Raw genomic sequence first — 15,907 nt, 5'->3', positions numbered from 1 at the left:
TTCTAAATTTCAACGTGGAGGTGTCGAATAGCGGTTCCCCCGTTCTAGAATCATCTGCGTCTGGAAAGGAGGAAGGTGGTTCAGATAGCCCACAGGATCATGACAAAGAAGAGGTTGCAATACCCAGTACCAGTAAAGTCTCTAAAGATTGGGAGCAAGAGAAAAGGATGTACGTCCGGTTGGTTCACAAACATGTCAGTGAGGCTTCAAATGCGGATCAAGGTAATGTCAGATTACCGTGCTGTGTTACTTTTGCAGGATTTAATCATGCTGATGTCTTTTCTAAAGATGCCGTCGGTGAAATGCAAGGTCTTATGGCTCAAGTGGGTTACGAGTCTTCGGAAAGACCGTGGCAACATCCCTCTGACCTCACATGCAGGTGCTGTTGTTATTTTTAGAACACGTAGATTTATTGATGACAATTGCATTTGCCTTCAGGATGTACAAGGTACGCTTAAGGAAAGGCGGAAGGAAAATATCCCTGGCTGAATGGCAGAGCAAGAACTCAGGGATGCAGAGGCGATTTGAATATTTGTTGTGATGGTTGCCCTTGTTACATGTTTGCAGTGTTTTTCAACTAAATGCATGTCGTGTTTAAATGTTTAAATGCTTTAGCAGATATTTTTGATGTCGAAATTACTATACAGTTCAGTAAACAAGCAACATAGCTTTTTGAGCATCTTAATGTTTGCTGTTTTACCGTTGCTTAAACTTTGTTACATATACTTTAAGTAATGCGTGTTTTTGTACTTACTGTGAGAAATGTTGCACTTGGAATTGTGATTTTTTTGCACATTTTTACATTTTTAGTTTAAATGCTGAATACGTAATAAAATGCTATTGAAATTTTTTTTAATTATATTAAAAAACCTTGAATATTAAAAAGAGTTTACGATGCAGGAACAAGTGTACATAAGCAAACATACTTTATTGAGACTTAATGTAAATCTGTTAAGTTAAAGTCGTACATGAAACAAAAAGGTACAAAAATAACACTGAAGCGTGAACCCCAAAGATAAACCAATGCACCAATTGAATACATTCCCTCTAATCCTTTTTTTTTTAATGGTGCTGTTTAAATGTAACATGGCTTCTGGGGTTTGCAAACTGAAGGACAAAATAATAAAGCCAACAAGAATTATAATCAGATAAATATATGTTTTTTTTCATAAATCATTGTAAATATGAAGACTTCAGTTTTCCACCAACATGTTTGTGTGGTTGATTCTTAGGGTCAATTTAAGCAGCTTTCTAAACGCTACAAGTGTTTATAATGTGGAGAAGAAAAGTACTGTATTCAAGGTATGAGTGAGCATAAATAATTTAGATTTTGAATTTCCTCACATGAAAGATGTGCTTTTAAACATGGAAACATGCACAGTGCAAAAATAGATTTTGCATTTGGAAAAAAAAGATAGGATTGTCATTTGTTTTTCTCATCACACACACACACACATTCATACTTTTCCTTAAAGCTCACATTGCCCTTGATGTACACAGGTAGTAAATTGAGTTTTGCCCAAAAATGAGTGTGTATTGGTCTTTTGGTGACTTTGAGTGAAACTGAAACATCTCCATCCGTAAAAGTAACAATGACAGCACGCTTAGACATTGACCTGCTGTCGCAAACTCCTTTCTTAACAAGCGTGATGTTTAAAAAAAACATACAAGCACAATACATCCCGTGAATGGAGATGCAAGAGTGTTACATCAAAAGACTGCAGGTTGTTGTAGAAAAGAAACGGCTTTCAGAATTTTATATTGCTTTGGCCTGTTGAGTGCAAAGCCTGCTCGTGTCAACTTCTGGTTGAGTAGATGCAGAAGCACCTGAGAGCTGCCAGTCTGAACATCAGGGGGAGGCGACGGGCTGCGGCCAACGTCTTTTTCCCCTGCCAATCCATCTGGGCGGAGGCTTTTTCCATTAGAACCCCGGCGAGTCTATTTGTGCTGGGAAGTCTGCGTCTTCCTGGTCCCATTTGCCCGGGGACAGGCACTCATCAGTGGTAAAATCCTGAGGGTTTACCCCAATGTCCAGGACCTGGGGGTTAGTGCGAGACTCAGCGAGTCTGGGAGGACACACAAGGACGAGATTAAAATTGCATACGACATACTGAGAATGCAGCATAGGGATGTAAAGATGAGCTGGAGGCACATTCAAATATGATGCCTACAAAGGGGAGAAAAAAAACTCATGTCCGCAATAAGTTAATGGCTAAAGTGTGATTGCTTAGCAGGCAGATGACAACGTATGATGACTCGATTTTGTCTCGCTGCACGAGTTCTGAGCAGTGCGAATGGTTGATGGCATGTTGGAATGAATCTAATAACATGGGGCGGGCGGGTAATGAGGTGGATCCCACTCCATCCAGTAAATGATATTTTTACCTGAGCAGGACTCAAAGCTATCCAGACTGCGGCTGGAAAGGGGGGCAAATATCACAAGTCAGCGGTAGCAAAAATTATCCAAGAGTATGTCTAAATAATGTCGAAAATTGTTCACTGGGTTGGATGGAACAGCCAATCAAAAATGTTGCATAAAATTCAACATTTCTGGTCAATCAGATATGTGCACAGTCGAGGACAGATTTTTCATTTCATGCACTTTTACGCTCTCTAGTGGAGAAGGTGGGTAACTACAATTTTCATCAACCCTAATGCTGCAATGGAATGAATAAAACGTTCGTCCATGTAGCTCCAGTGCAATTTTCTCCTACACTCCAACACCAACAACAACTTTCAAAAAAACAACTTTTTAATCGATAACATTACCCAGGCAGTCCCTAAAGCAGCCTTCAATTAGGGAATAGCTCTATAATGCTGATGCCCGGAGCATTCTCATTAAACGGAGAGTGGAGATTTATGATGTTGGGGTGTAATTACAGTGTGGAGGAAAAAATAATCATCTGATAACAGAGCACAAATTGCCTCGGGTACTTGTTGGGATGAACTGTAACACATCCCTCCTTCACGCATGCACACTAAAATAGTCAGTCAATCACACCTCGACTCAGATTACTTTATGGATGGCATATACCCGCTGGAGCCATTCCAATCAATCATAAACAACAGCAAGGAAACACGAGACTGTTGGGAAAATGTCCATTTCACACTGCTTGATTCCAATTTTAGCTCCCGAGTAGAATCATTTGAACAAAGGCATCATGGCAGCATACAGGTGGGAAAAAAATATATGGAATATATAGAAACTCAGAACTAATGAAGACATGTCAACCACTCGGGCAAAAACAAACGAACAAAAGAATATTATTGATCGGAAGTGGGCATTTGACCTTTAGTGCAAATCCAGTTCAAACATAACAAAATGCAGTTATTACCACTAGGTGGGAGTAGAACAACAACCACAAAACTAACTGCAAACCAGGAGTCACAATTCAAAGAGTGGTTTTAAAGTCTTCAGTTTGCTTGTAGAATTGAATTAATTCACAGAATATTTAAAAATATATATTTATCATAAAATAACCTTAGAATATTGAATTGCATTTGTGGTAGTTTCACAGCTAAAAAGAAGGAATGAAGTTGCTAAAACCGTCTTCAATTCCCTCCGAACAAACTATGAACAAAACTAACACCTTCAGGGTATGTATTGCTTTCATTGATTTAAAAAAAGAATAAAAAAGATTGTTTACCTTGAAAATGCCTCATCCAGACCATCCTCAAGCTCCTAACAGACACAGGGAAGTTCATGTCAAAATCATCTTATGTCGTCATGATGTATTTCTTAATCAAAGCAGGATTTTTCTTCTTTCTGCAAGTACAGAACATTGGCCCAGTGTCTTACCCATACTGTGTTGTTGTTCTCAGTGGCATGATTATGCACTGTAAAGGAATCCAAATCCATTTGCATTGTTCCTGAGTGGACCAACGTTACATTGGCCCCTTCTGCCAAATCGAGGAGTTTGGTTGTGGCTACCTCTGCAAAACACAAAAAGGACAATTTGACATCATTAACAAGTGTATTTTTATTTATTTTCTTAATATACATGCAACCGTAGCGTGTGTTCAAAAATCCTGTTGATGCTTCATTCATTAAGGTCCACTTGTTCTTATGAAGTGCCTAATGTGTCTTACCATCTGTGCATGATGTAAAAAGCGCTTGGCGGCTGATGAATGTGTGTCAATAATAATTGTCAAGCCTAATACTTGAGCACTCTTGGAACAAACGACGTCTCCCGAGAACACTGACATAAGCCATTGTACCATTGCTGCGATCTCAAAGTCACAACATACGAGGTGAAGGTGACCTTCCAAAGTATTGACAGAAATCTCCCCTTTTGAAGGTATTATTGATGATTGGATCAGTAATTTGTTAAAGTGGGTGTACGTCAGAGGGCTGTTATTAAGTTGCCAGGAGCAGATCCTATTTCGTGGCACCAGCGAGCGCCAGTCTCACTGACTCGGTGACCTGCTGCGTGCGTGATCAGGCAGAGTGAGGGGGGGGGGGGGGGGGGCATAAATATAACCTTGTAATGGTTCCAATGCTGAGCTGTCCTCAATCTGGGCCAGACAAACAGAGAGGCATGTTCAAATGATCCCGATTGTATTTATGAGAATTGATTCTACAACGACACCGTGTCAGGCACATCACCGAATGCCTCTTTTGCCCTTAAAGAAAAAAACAAATTCCTATGGGCTTACATTTGCCCCCACTCTTCCCAAATAAAGTGTCAGAACAGATTGCAGCCATCCCATTCTAGCTCGGGGCCATTTGGCTGGAAGGTTGACTACAAAGCCCATGTCAGATGCTCCTGGACTCGCATCAAGCCGACCCCTCCCTTATGGAATGGATCAGAGAAAAGGGGAGCAGTTAATATTTGATGTTAGCAACGTGACAGGAAACGCACACACGGGTGTGTGCAGGGCATGCCTTATCTCAGTTAGAAAAACAAATAAAACACAGCTAATGATGCCTTGAAAAACGCCAAGCTCAATGAGATGTCAATAACGAGGCATGAAGAGTAGAATCTTCGGTGTAAACAACGAGGTCAACGTCCAGTGGTTTGTAAACAAACTGCAGCCGTACAATTGAAAATGAAAGAAAGCCACGCCCAATATCACCATGTTCACTGTCATTACAATGAAGCCCCAAGCTGTCATGTCAACTCTGGGCACAATGAAAGGCAACATTTGTTCCAGATGGCATGATGTTAGGTGACATGACTGACCTCCTCCTCCTCCTCCTGCTTTCAGGCTGGTTGAGCTGTCGGACTGGGCGCCGTTGACTCCTTGGCCGTCTGAACCCGACTTCACTTGCTTCTCCTTTTCTGCGTGTGCAGCAACACAAAAGGTCGAAAGAGACAGAGTGCAGTTATAGAAAAGGCCAGTGGGCTTCGACACAGGAAAGCTGGAACAATGGGCTGATTGTCGTTGCAAAAAAAAAAATCGAATGTTCCACCAGTCACACATACAATAATATTCATTCATCTTCCAAAGCGCTTATGTTTGAACAAATAAGCAGGAGCAATTGGCTGATAAGATTAGCCTAATTAAGTTAACCCGCTTGAATGACGAGGCAGTGGACTGCAAAAAATAATCACTCAATGGTGATTGCAGCATTTCAACGTAACAAGCGGGAAGGGCACCGAGAGACCCATCGAGAATAACAACCAATCCACTCATTGTTATCCCAACGTCATCATATTTTCCCTTCCCATTTAATTTGCTCTCCTTACAAATATGTACACTAATATGTATGCTAGTGGAGTAGTTGAGCTTTCAAAGCAAATATGGCTGGCTTGTCATATGTGCCACTGCCAGGAGTGCTTGGCTGACTATTCTACCGCCATTCACGTGTTTTAAAACTAGCGGGAATTGAATTTTTTGCTAAAGATGCAAATTAGGCAGAAGTGGTGATGCTGAAACAAATCTGCCACCTTCATGGTGACATGCAATCAATGAATGACAAGAATGTTCTGCTGAGCTATGTGAAAGGAACAAGAAGGAGCGCGCAGCAATTTTGATTGTCTTGGATAGCCTGCACATGCACTCGCTTTATGAAACCTTCATCAAATAATTATTGTGTACCATATGTAATGCCACAAATCTCCTGCTAGGCTGTGTTCGATACAGAAGGGAAATGGCACATTAATACGAGTCTGCCCACCTTTGCCGGATTGCGCAATGCAATATCAATAAGAAACAATGAAGCTCGATAAGTTGGAGGAAAAGGCAAAGAAAAAACACGAGCAGGCGGCAGGGTGAGATGAGAGGCATTTCCGCTCATCCGTCACACACTGCTCGTGTCGTCGAGGAAACCATGCATACCTTCTCTGGCAGCCTGCCAGAATTCAAATGCCACTCGGAAAGCCTGTGCCACTGTTAGGGTTACTGCTTGCGCCTGTTGGAGGAAGCGCACACACGCACGCACACACACACGCACACACACACACACACACACGCGAGGGAAATGAAGAAAGGAAGACAAACGACAGCTATTACATAATAAACGGACAAATGCACAGAGCTAAACAATCCAAATGGAATGCGCCGGAGAAACGGCAAGTCACGATGTGGTGAGAACTAAATTAGTGAGGGGAAGGAAGAGGGTGAGGTTCACTTGCGTGGAAATCTCCAGGGAAGGAAGGAATGATGATAAGCTATCCTCCCCCTTCATGTTCACCCACCATTTTTTTTTTTTCCCCAATTGTGACTGAATGTTTTTGCACGTTGTCAAAGAAACAACAAGGTCGGTTGCTATCTGTATTATTTTTTTTTCTTTCATCATATGTCTTAATTGCTTACCACTTTTCTTTTGGTGCAAAGGAAGGCGTGACACTCGAGTGCCTCGTTGTGTTGGCTCTGGACGATGTAGGCAAACACTTTGTCATGCATCTTATCCGCCGTACAATAGGATATTCTGAAATGGAAGCAAAATGAAAAGGGTGGAGGAAGATTCATTATTCCAGTGTTTGTTTTCCCTCCTGGGCTGTCAGAGGAGCTCAGTGTACATTTGTAAATTGATCCCAAAGTCATCGCGGTGAATCTAAAGATATGCAAATTTGAAATCAATAAGAGCTAAAAAGAAGAAAAAAAAGTTGGCAGCAAGAATCGCAGCGAGCCAGCATGAGATTTACTGGCAAGTGTTTGCAATGAGGGCGCTGGGAAATTGGGTGTCTAAGAGTCCGATCAATTAATTTTATTGATCACCCAACTTCCTAGAGAATATTAAAGCAGTAAAACTCGAGACGGCAAGGTGGATGCACACTGCTTTATGTTTTCACATCCCGTTGAAGAGATTGCTTCAAGTACTTCTTCAGCCATGTTTCTCAGGCTGCCTTGATGAGTGAAATGTTGGAAAAGGACCAGCACCACTGCACGGAGCAGATTTAATATAGATTGTGCAAAGCTGTGGCATTAACATCCTGCCACATAGCGAGAAAAATGAAGGCTTTGCTGTCAATTGCACCGAGGCTGGATTTACAAATAGTCTATTCGTGAAGAAAAATATTTCAATCGTGTCACTTGAACCACGCGGTGTAAATCCAGCCACAGCAGCTTGGTGGATATTAATGGTCACATTTAAGGGAATAATAATAATAATATTTTATATATATATATATATATATATATAATAAAATTATTATTGTTAATAATAATAACAATAATGACAATAATAATAATCATAATAATAATAAATAATCTTTGTGAAGGGAATATTCCAGACCTAACTCTCCTCATGCTGACTCATTTAAATGGAACTTGGGATGTGATTTGGGTATGCATGACTGTTTAGCTTGAGGTCAACTAAGGTCATGCAGGCTGAGGCAGGCAAAAGGTTTCAATTGTAAGAATGTCTGCGTCACTCGGGTGTGACAGACTGTGCGCATGTCAGTCAGTCAGTCACACCTGCATGAAAGCTCAGACATGCAGTCGCTGTGTTGCTTCCTGGCAAGAGCGAGCTATCGTGCTGACAGAAACACACACACACACACACACACACACACTTGCGCGGCACACCTCTTTCTAACCCAAAAAACAATCCCGTGACGGCAGACTTCAGGAATGTGATGAACAAGCTGAAGTCAAGCTAGGACAGTAAGGATTCAATAAGCGGGTTTGCCCAGTTGAATCATTAACATGACAGACAACAGAGAACTGACCTGTAAATGGAAATGTTTTCTATGAGCTGGTTGGAGGCACTGTCGTAAAGGATGATCCCGCGAGGGGAGACTTTTAGTGTGACTTTCTGGAGCTTTTTTCCACTGGCTTTGGCCTGAAGGACAAAACAAAATGTATTTTGCACATTTTTCAGATATAGGACTACAATAGGAGCTGTCAGACAAAACAAAGTAGGCGCCACCATTAGCACTCAAGCACAGTAAGAAACATTACCCACAAACTCAGAAGAGTGGTTAACATTCCCCGAGACGGCTGGCCAACTAAAATGACTCCAGACTCTTAATAAATTCCTTCAGAGCGGATGCAAAAGACTAGTTCTGGCTAAAAGCTGCCAGATTAGGTTAGGTTCGATTTAACCCCATTTAGATCCTGAATATCCCCTTCAATGATGTCGCAACAGTGGTAGTTTTGCAGCAATCCTTCTTCCTCTTCTTCATACATCATTGTGATTCCACTATTCTCTCAGCACTAACTAAATGATGCCCTTGAGCTGCCAGATCCAATAACATGAAGCCTTTTCTATCACGATGAGGCCAACTGAGCCATATACCGTAATTTTCGGACTATAAGTCGCACCGGAGTATAAGTCGCACCAGCCATAAAATGCCCAAAAAAGTGAAAAAAAACATATATATGTATATAAGTCGCTCCTGAGTATAAGTCGCCCCCCCACCCAAACTATGAAAAAAACCGCGACTTATAGTCCGAAAATTACGGTACTCAATGTCCATTTTCATATCAGTGTCAGTCAAGGAAGTATTGACAAGTAGCCATCTGGATGAGAATTCCAAAAACGATATCAAACGGTTCATGTTGATCTTTTCATGAGGTGTGTGGGTATCTCACAGTGGCCACTATCCTCTTGACAGCAGCCGCAGACAGCTCTTCTCCTTTGGGCTGCTCAACCATTGTGACTCCCAGGTACTTGAGCTGGAACACCATGCCCTCCAAAAGGGTCTCCCTCGTGTCGGTCCAGTTCTCCGGAAGCTCTGCAAATGGAAAAACAGACAAGGGGACACCACGCAATGTCAATTCAGCCATTTACCTTAGAAAGAGTTATTCACATTTCTTAATGGGCGGGAGAAAATCCAAACAAATGGATCAGATCATTTGATCGTCAAAGTAATTTTCATTTAACTAAGGGGATGTTTAGCACGTGTTGTACAAATGAAAAGGTTCCGAACGTGCGTTGTAACACAGACATTAACGATAAACATGAATTGATTGAATCAGACGCAGCTCGAACGATAATTGGCTATACATCAACAAACTGCTTCATTTAAAAGGCTGATTGTGTAAGATGAGTTGCATTAAATACGCTACGCTGGCTCTCTGCCATTTGGGTTTTCTCTTCACACAATATGATCATGGTCATATTTTAACAGTGACAATCCATGCAGAAAATTGCTTTCAGATTAATTAAAAAAAAAAAAAAAATGAGGTGACACCCCCACCTCTCTCTCTCTCTTTATAAAATCATCCAATTCCACTCCTTAAACATCTTCAATGGATCAATGTGGTTGCAAAGTTTTGACAGATAAAAACACCGACCATTCCTTAGCAGCTAGTAGACCATAGCGCACTCATCACGATTATTATTTGCAGCGAGATATAATTATTAAAAAATATATATTTTGGCTAATACAGTTGAGTGAGTGATCAGGCAAAACGTTTATTTTATTCTCAAATCGTTCAAAATTAAACTATAAGGTGTCCTGCAGAATAGCACAACCATTAACCAAAATATTGAATAATATCAAAACATAACAAGTCCTATTTTGGCCGCAAAAATCATATCTGCGGTATTGTAGATAAAGCTGTTCAGTTTTACATATCCAAGCTTATATTTCAAAAAAAATCCCCAATTTCCAAGAGCTGCGTTTCACTTTGACAATAGAGTCTGGGGACTCCACTGATCCCCGCATGAAGGAATAGATCAAACCTATTGACACAGTAGGAGTCCAGCAAACATGAAAGAAATGTTGACGACAACAAGATCCCATCTCGGAGGAGGTATCTTAAAGCGTGATCAAACGGCTTTTTATAAAGCATGACATCCTGGATTCTAATTTTAGATGTGTGCTGCTTCATGCGGAACGATAATAACCATGCTCATATTGGTCACATTTGCATTCATGCAAACTTGAAAGGCTTATTGGTTGGAGCGGTGCTCGGCTGGTCAGTGAGCATTGCTCGCCTGCGTGAAATAAGCGAACAAACACGTGATGGGGGTCATGTTTGCTCAGTGGTTAGTTAGTAGGGATCGTGTTTAGGGACTAGACTTGGAAAAACACCAAGCTTTGCTCTAGCAATCATGTTTGGAGACCGGTTAAGATGGCCGGGTGGTCTTGTACTGGCTCGGGCTCTTTGCGGCTCTGCCAAAGGCTGATCCTCTTTTACCGGCGGGCAGCGGCTCCACGCACAATCAAATGGCCTGATACAGAGCAAAAGAAATTGTCATCTGCAGTAGGACGAAAATACAATTCTCACGATTATTATGCTATCTTGGCAACATTTGTTGTGAAATTCAAGTTCCTTTTGAACCATTACACAACCGCAACACTGGGTGAGTCATCCTTCCGTTAAATAGAGGTTATGCTCTTCCTAAATTTTGTCAGACAATTGCTCAGCAGCTCAGTGGCCTAGTAGTAGAGTGTCGCCCTGAGATTGGGAGGTTGTGGGTTCAAACCCCGGCCGGGTCATACCAGAGACTCTAAAAATGGTACTCATTTCTTCCCTGCTTGGCACTCAGTGTAAGGGGTTGAAATGGGGCCACCAAATGATTCCCAAGCACTGCAACATTGTTTCTTTTTTATACTTCTTCTGATTTAGTTTCACCAGATAGGAATGAATTGTCTTTTTTTTTCCGCTATGAAAGTTAAAGTAACCACGTAGAGGAAAAAATATCTTTCGTATTAGGGGTGAAATGAGCCCTCGAGTTTGGAATTTTAATACCTTGATGGGGGGGGGGGGGGGGGGGGGGAAATTAACAGAGCAAGGTCGTTTTGGTGTGGAGAGGGGCGCTTCAAGTAAATGAAGTACTCAGACATATATGAAGTAAATAAAATATAGAAAAAAAAAAAACCACTTGTCATTTGATCAGTGTAAATCATGGAACATTTCTGGTCGTCTGACTACTTATTGAATCGGTGGAGCTTTCAAGCGGCTTACAGCAGCAACGTGTCGCAGCCAAACTGGCAAGCCAATTGCTCACCAGGTAAGCCATCCCACGTGACGCTATTGAGAACATCAACTCAACATTGCAAGCCTGAATAAAAAGATGAGAAGAGATGTGAGCTACAATTTATTGATTACATTTTGAATCCAGGCAAGTGCACTTAAATAGGAGTGATCAGACCTCAGCAATATGTCATGAAAGTGAAAATGCATGATTTGTGCTGGACCAGGGACAATATTTCTCTCTTTTCATTTGAGCAAACTGTGCTGAGATGGCATCATCCCATCTCAGTCCAACAAAGCAAAAGATATCCCAGCATTATTCCATTCAAATTAGGACAAGTGATTAATTTAGAAACCTCCGACTCACACAAAGAAACACACCCGGAGGCATAAACAGAAAAGTTTTTAATTGTGCCACAAAGAGTCCCGTATTGTTGGCCATTATACATTCATATGCAAACAAGCGAATCGAAGTGGAGGTCAGAAACGATTAGGATGTAATTGTTATTAGTTAAGGTTTTTTTGAGTGTTTAGTCTGTCACGGAGAATCATAACTGAGAGTTGAAAATAAGTGAGTACTCAAAAGGACCCGTTTTAAGATTTAGTTGTGAAGCTTAGCAAAGCCAGCCAATCTCAGTTAAGCCATGTGAGACATCCTCCCACCCCCACTTCCATTGAAAGCATCACAGCAATAAACGGAACCACTTTAATGGCTGCACTTGTGTTTAACTTGGCACATTGAAGCTGAACAAATAAAGGGGTGATCGATGGATTTGTTTAAAGTCTGCCGGGGTTTTTTTTTTTTTAATTTTAATTCGCCAACCAGCATATTGTTGAGAAAAAGGGGCTAAAAACCACACTGACCATATGGCTGGACACATGGCTGAAGGAGCTTTCATTAATTATTTCTAACTATGGCAAACGTGCCTGCCGGTCTCTTTCTGATCCATGACTTCATTTTCATTCAAATGCCAACAAGTCGATAATTGCAGTTAAAATCATGGTGGTGGTGTGTGTGTGGGGGGGGGATTAAACTGATCTAGTTGCTTTGGTTGTCTTCCAGATCTTCTGGGAATACACAAGCATTGGCAAAGCAGATTTGTACACCATATGTGGTGCTCTAACATGGATGCGGATGCTCAGTTATGCCAACTTCTGAGGATCCATCACTCTAATCATTGAAACAAAGCATTGATTGCACTGTGTGGCACGTGTGACAGACAGCTCCATGCCAGCATCGCCCCCACACGATGAGGTGGGAGGTCATGATGGGGACACATCCCTGTCACTGGAGGCAGCAATGTACATTCTCATCCTGCAAAACATCATGCATGCTGACCCGAGAATGTGCACATCTCAAAAGTGCTTTCCACGCTGATTAAAGCCAAGAATTACAGTTCGGACTGAATAAGACTTCACACAGACTAATTTTTGTTTTGCATAGTGCATCGCCTAGCAACAGTGGGTTGCTAGGAATGGATTGTAGAGCTTTGCCGGAAAATACGACCACTAATTCAAGCCTGTACACCTCTGTTGTAAATCTCAGACGTGACGTGGCACACAACACCAGCTTTTCTTTCACACAAAACCACCGGACGACTCCCGCTGTTACATCTTCACGTTTGGACAAAGATTAGACGATACTTGACTAGTGAGACATTCGGATGGTCAGTGTCATTTTACACGCGCGACTCTCTCCGAGTGTCCATTATGGAGATGCGGAGCGCTGCTGTCAAGAGTCCAAGTCAAGTTCAGAGCGTTGAATGTACACGCTTCCGACTTTAATTGGCAACTTGAGTTTTATTCTATACCGCCCGCCACATTGACTTTTAAGTTGCTCCAACAAGTGTGGCTGGCGAATGGTGACATTTAAGGCACGCGCCGGTAGACCTTTATCTGCTGCTAGCTTCGTGTAGCCAAATTAGCACAAGCTGGCCCCTTCTTTTCCTGCAGAGGATAAAATACATCGTACTCACTTTTATGCCTGCCGCCGCCTCCCCATGACTGTTTGGCGATGCTGGGGCTTCGGATTATCGCCCTTCCAGCGGATTTCAAAGCGTCCATGTTGCGGTGTAAAAGTGGGGCAAACCCCCGTCAAGCCGTGCACTGTGTCGAAACACCCTGCCTGTTTGGAAACAGCAGCCCTCGTGAACTTTTCTTATCTGTTTGCCGCACGGTTGTTCGATCGACAGTGGATCAACATGCTCTGCCCCCTGGGCGGTGTTACATATGCAAATTGACCTGATAATATGCGTGACGCTCGTTTGTAGAGAAACGTGAGTAGAGCGCTTGGAGTGGTGACGCTCGCGTTCCGGAGGGGCGGTGCTTCCTAAGGAAAGAAACTCACCCACTAAATAAAAAAACTGCTTCAAACAATTTCACTAACTATATATTCTTTCCATACTTAATTATAGGATAATTTGTATCATTACATATTATCTTTGGCACAACGGCAACCTCATTTTTTATGAGTTATTTTGGTGGTTATTCTTATAACATGGAAGCCTGGTTCATTAAAACCCCGCCTCCGATGTAATCGCAATCGGGGATAAACTTGAGGTGCATTCAACTGCCGCTCACAAAGTAGGATATCTCAAAATTACATAGAAAAAGATAATTTAACGCACCAAACCGCAATACTTGAGCAAAGAGCACATTGCAGAAGGTATTGGAAATATTTGAGAATTTATCTGATGCACCAAAATCAGCACAGCTGGGTGTTTTTTGTTTGTTTTGTTTTTTAGACTATTTATAAGGCTCATACCCACACGTATTATTAAATTATTTGGCCCACCTTTTTTGAAATGTTGGCACTTGTTTTATTCTTGCACTCATATGCGCTGCTGTGACAAGTGAATTTCCCCGCTGTGGGATGAATGAAGTTCTATTAATCAATCATTATGAGGAATTGGATTGATCAAGGAAGACTGTGATTTCTAGCAATAATCTCTTTAAATGGAGCAACTTTAGAAGATCAACGAATAAAGGAGGAATCTTACAGGAGCATGTTTTGACTAAGGGAGAGCCACATGGACTTCATCCTTAGTAAAGGTAAGAACAAGAACTAAAATAAAATTGGACTATAAATCTAATAATCCAAAATTTAAAAAAAAATGTTTTACTTTGATCTCTGTATACATATTGCGTTTAAAGTATTTGGGCATTGAAAGTGTTTGAGCATTTGGTACAAGTAAAATGTTGGCTGAAAAATAACAGAAACCTAGTGAAGTATTTGCACTTAGTAACTCCCCATCACTGACATCAGAGAAGGAATCACTGTGGAGGGTGGGGAAAAAATCCAGCAAGACAGGATTTCTGAGAGGCTGACAAGCTCAGAGACAAAAGAGACACGCGCTAATAGTCCCCAGGGATGTATAGCCAGCCTAGTATTGCATAACATCTCCCAATCTATTCTCAAGTTCTGGTGACAACAATGGCTCCTTTCAGCACTAACAATAGCAAAGACGGAATTGTTAAATGATGGTAAGTGCTCAGCTTTTGAAAGTGTAGCATTAACAACAAAGACAATAGAAAGGAAAGTAAAGTGCCTAATATGATGGAAGTTGTACTGTCATGATGATGAAGCTGCTTAAAGTATAAGGATTAAAGACGTTTTAGTCATTGATGAATTAGGTTCAAAGTAATCAGATGAAGGAAGACAAAATATGGTGAATTTATATGACGCTTTCTACACTGTGCAAAATATGAAAATGTGGGAAAGGAATTTTTTTAGGTCAATGGGAATGGGGCCTTTCTACAAGCTTGCCTCGTTGCTTTTGATCTGGTGGGTTAGGCTTCTGCCACAAAATATTCTACCTTTTATGTTTTCACAGTTTGAAAACATGATATATGATGATATATACATAATCATTATTAGGGTACTCAATTCCCAAAAGCTTTCAGAGTTAGAGGAAAGATGATACACTGTAAAAGAGAAGCCTCTCCAAAATGATAAATATTTGCACCCCTGCCCAGGATTTGCAAATCATTGTATTCTGTTTTTATTCATGATTTACACAACGTCGTAAACACAGTGGAGTTTGGGTTTGCAATGTATTGCTGACTTGATTTGGATGAATAGCCCCACATTAAAGCAGAGTCTGCAGCAGTACATCATGCTCCTTTCATTTCAGATCCATCCATGGTGGACGTTTAGAGCAAAAAAGATGAGTCATGTTTTGATGCACCAATATTTATCAATTTGACTGTAGCTGTTATGCATGATGTATTTTTTAGACGCATCCTCTTTTGTTCCAACACGAGACGGTTTTAGCAGGAGCACTTGGCAAACTTGGCACGTCATTGTGCTGAGCAAGGCTTCTTTTATGTTTTGGCATTGTGTTGCCTTAACACTTCCAAGAGCATCCCATGAGTGATCAATCATAAAAGTGTCTATTTATTGTGTATATGTGTGTAAAATATTTGCACTGGTTAAAACAGTGTTGGAAAGGTTTTCAAATAAACCTTTTAACGTGAGTTGCAACAGAGAAATAGGAAGACTTGCTCTTTGTGAATGGTTCTTTTAAGTTTTGTTTGTGAAAGGCCAGTCTCTATAGACCTTGTTGTATATAGTGCCACCGTGTGGCTGTAA

The 15,907-nt window shown here is 41.2% G+C and overlaps 1 protein-coding gene and 1 long non-coding RNA gene across 5 annotated transcripts; one reads left to right on the top strand and one right to left on the bottom strand.

Moving 5' to 3' along the window:
- Positions 1 to 132: 132 nt before the first annotated feature.
- On the top strand, positions 133 to 788 carry LOC119115874. Its single transcript, XR_005096202.1, has 3 exons — positions 133 to 222; positions 289 to 379; positions 439 to 788. It is a non-coding gene; the product is annotated as an uncharacterized LOC119115874 (long non-coding RNA).
- Positions 789 to 909: 121 nt separating this feature from the next.
- Positions 910 to 13,533, bottom strand: ldlrap1b (low density lipoprotein receptor adaptor protein 1b). Of its 4 annotated transcripts, none has more exons than XM_037240738.1 (10): positions 13,293 to 13,533; positions 11,308 to 11,404; positions 8,983 to 9,125; positions 8,118 to 8,230; positions 6,760 to 6,874; positions 6,283 to 6,355; positions 5,184 to 5,282; positions 3,800 to 3,933; positions 3,648 to 3,682; positions 910 to 2,066 (listed from the first exon to the last, which is right to left on the bottom strand). In XM_037240738.1, the coding sequence occupies exons 3-10, from the start codon at positions 9,076 to 9,078 to the stop codon at positions 1,922 to 1,924; spliced, it is 810 nt and encodes a 269-aa protein (XP_037096633.1). In that variant the 5' UTR covers positions 9,079 to 9,125; positions 11,308 to 11,404; positions 13,293 to 13,533; the 3' UTR covers positions 910 to 1,921. The 4 variants fall into 4 exon arrangements, with proteins under 4 accessions (XP_037096633.1, XP_037096630.1, XP_037096631.1 ...); XM_037240737.1 differs by lacking the exons at positions 11,308 to 11,404; positions 13,293 to 13,533 and adding exons at positions 2,386 to 2,417; positions 9,293 to 9,861 and having other exon boundaries at positions 1,884 to 2,066; positions 8,983 to 9,171; XM_037240735.1 differs by lacking the exon at positions 11,308 to 11,404 and having other exon boundaries at positions 13,293 to 13,531.
- Between the last annotated feature and the right edge of the window lie 2,374 nt (positions 13,534 to 15,907).

Source organism: Syngnathus acus, chromosome 22, assembly GCF_901709675.1.
Source record: "Syngnathus acus chromosome 22, fSynAcu1.2, whole genome shotgun sequence".
Lineage (NCBI taxonomy): Eukaryota > Metazoa > Chordata > Actinopteri > Syngnathiformes > Syngnathidae > Syngnathus > Syngnathus acus.
The sequence above is the reverse complement of the archived record's forward strand: the minus strand, read 5'-3'. Positions and strand labels throughout refer to the sequence as shown.

Coding starts and splice junctions, on each gene's coding strand:
- ldlrap1b (XM_037240735.1), bottom strand. CDS start 13,380: ATGGACGCTTTGAAATCCGCTGGAAGGGCGATAATCCGAAGCCCCAGC. Junction 9,126..13,292: donor AGGCGGCGGCAGGCATAAAA/GTGAGTACGATG, acceptor TTCCATTTGCAG/AGCTTCCGGAGAACTGGACC. Junction 6,875..8,117: donor GAAAACATTTCCATTTACAG/GTCAGTTCTCTG, acceptor CTTCCATTTCAG/AATATCCTATTGTACGGCGG.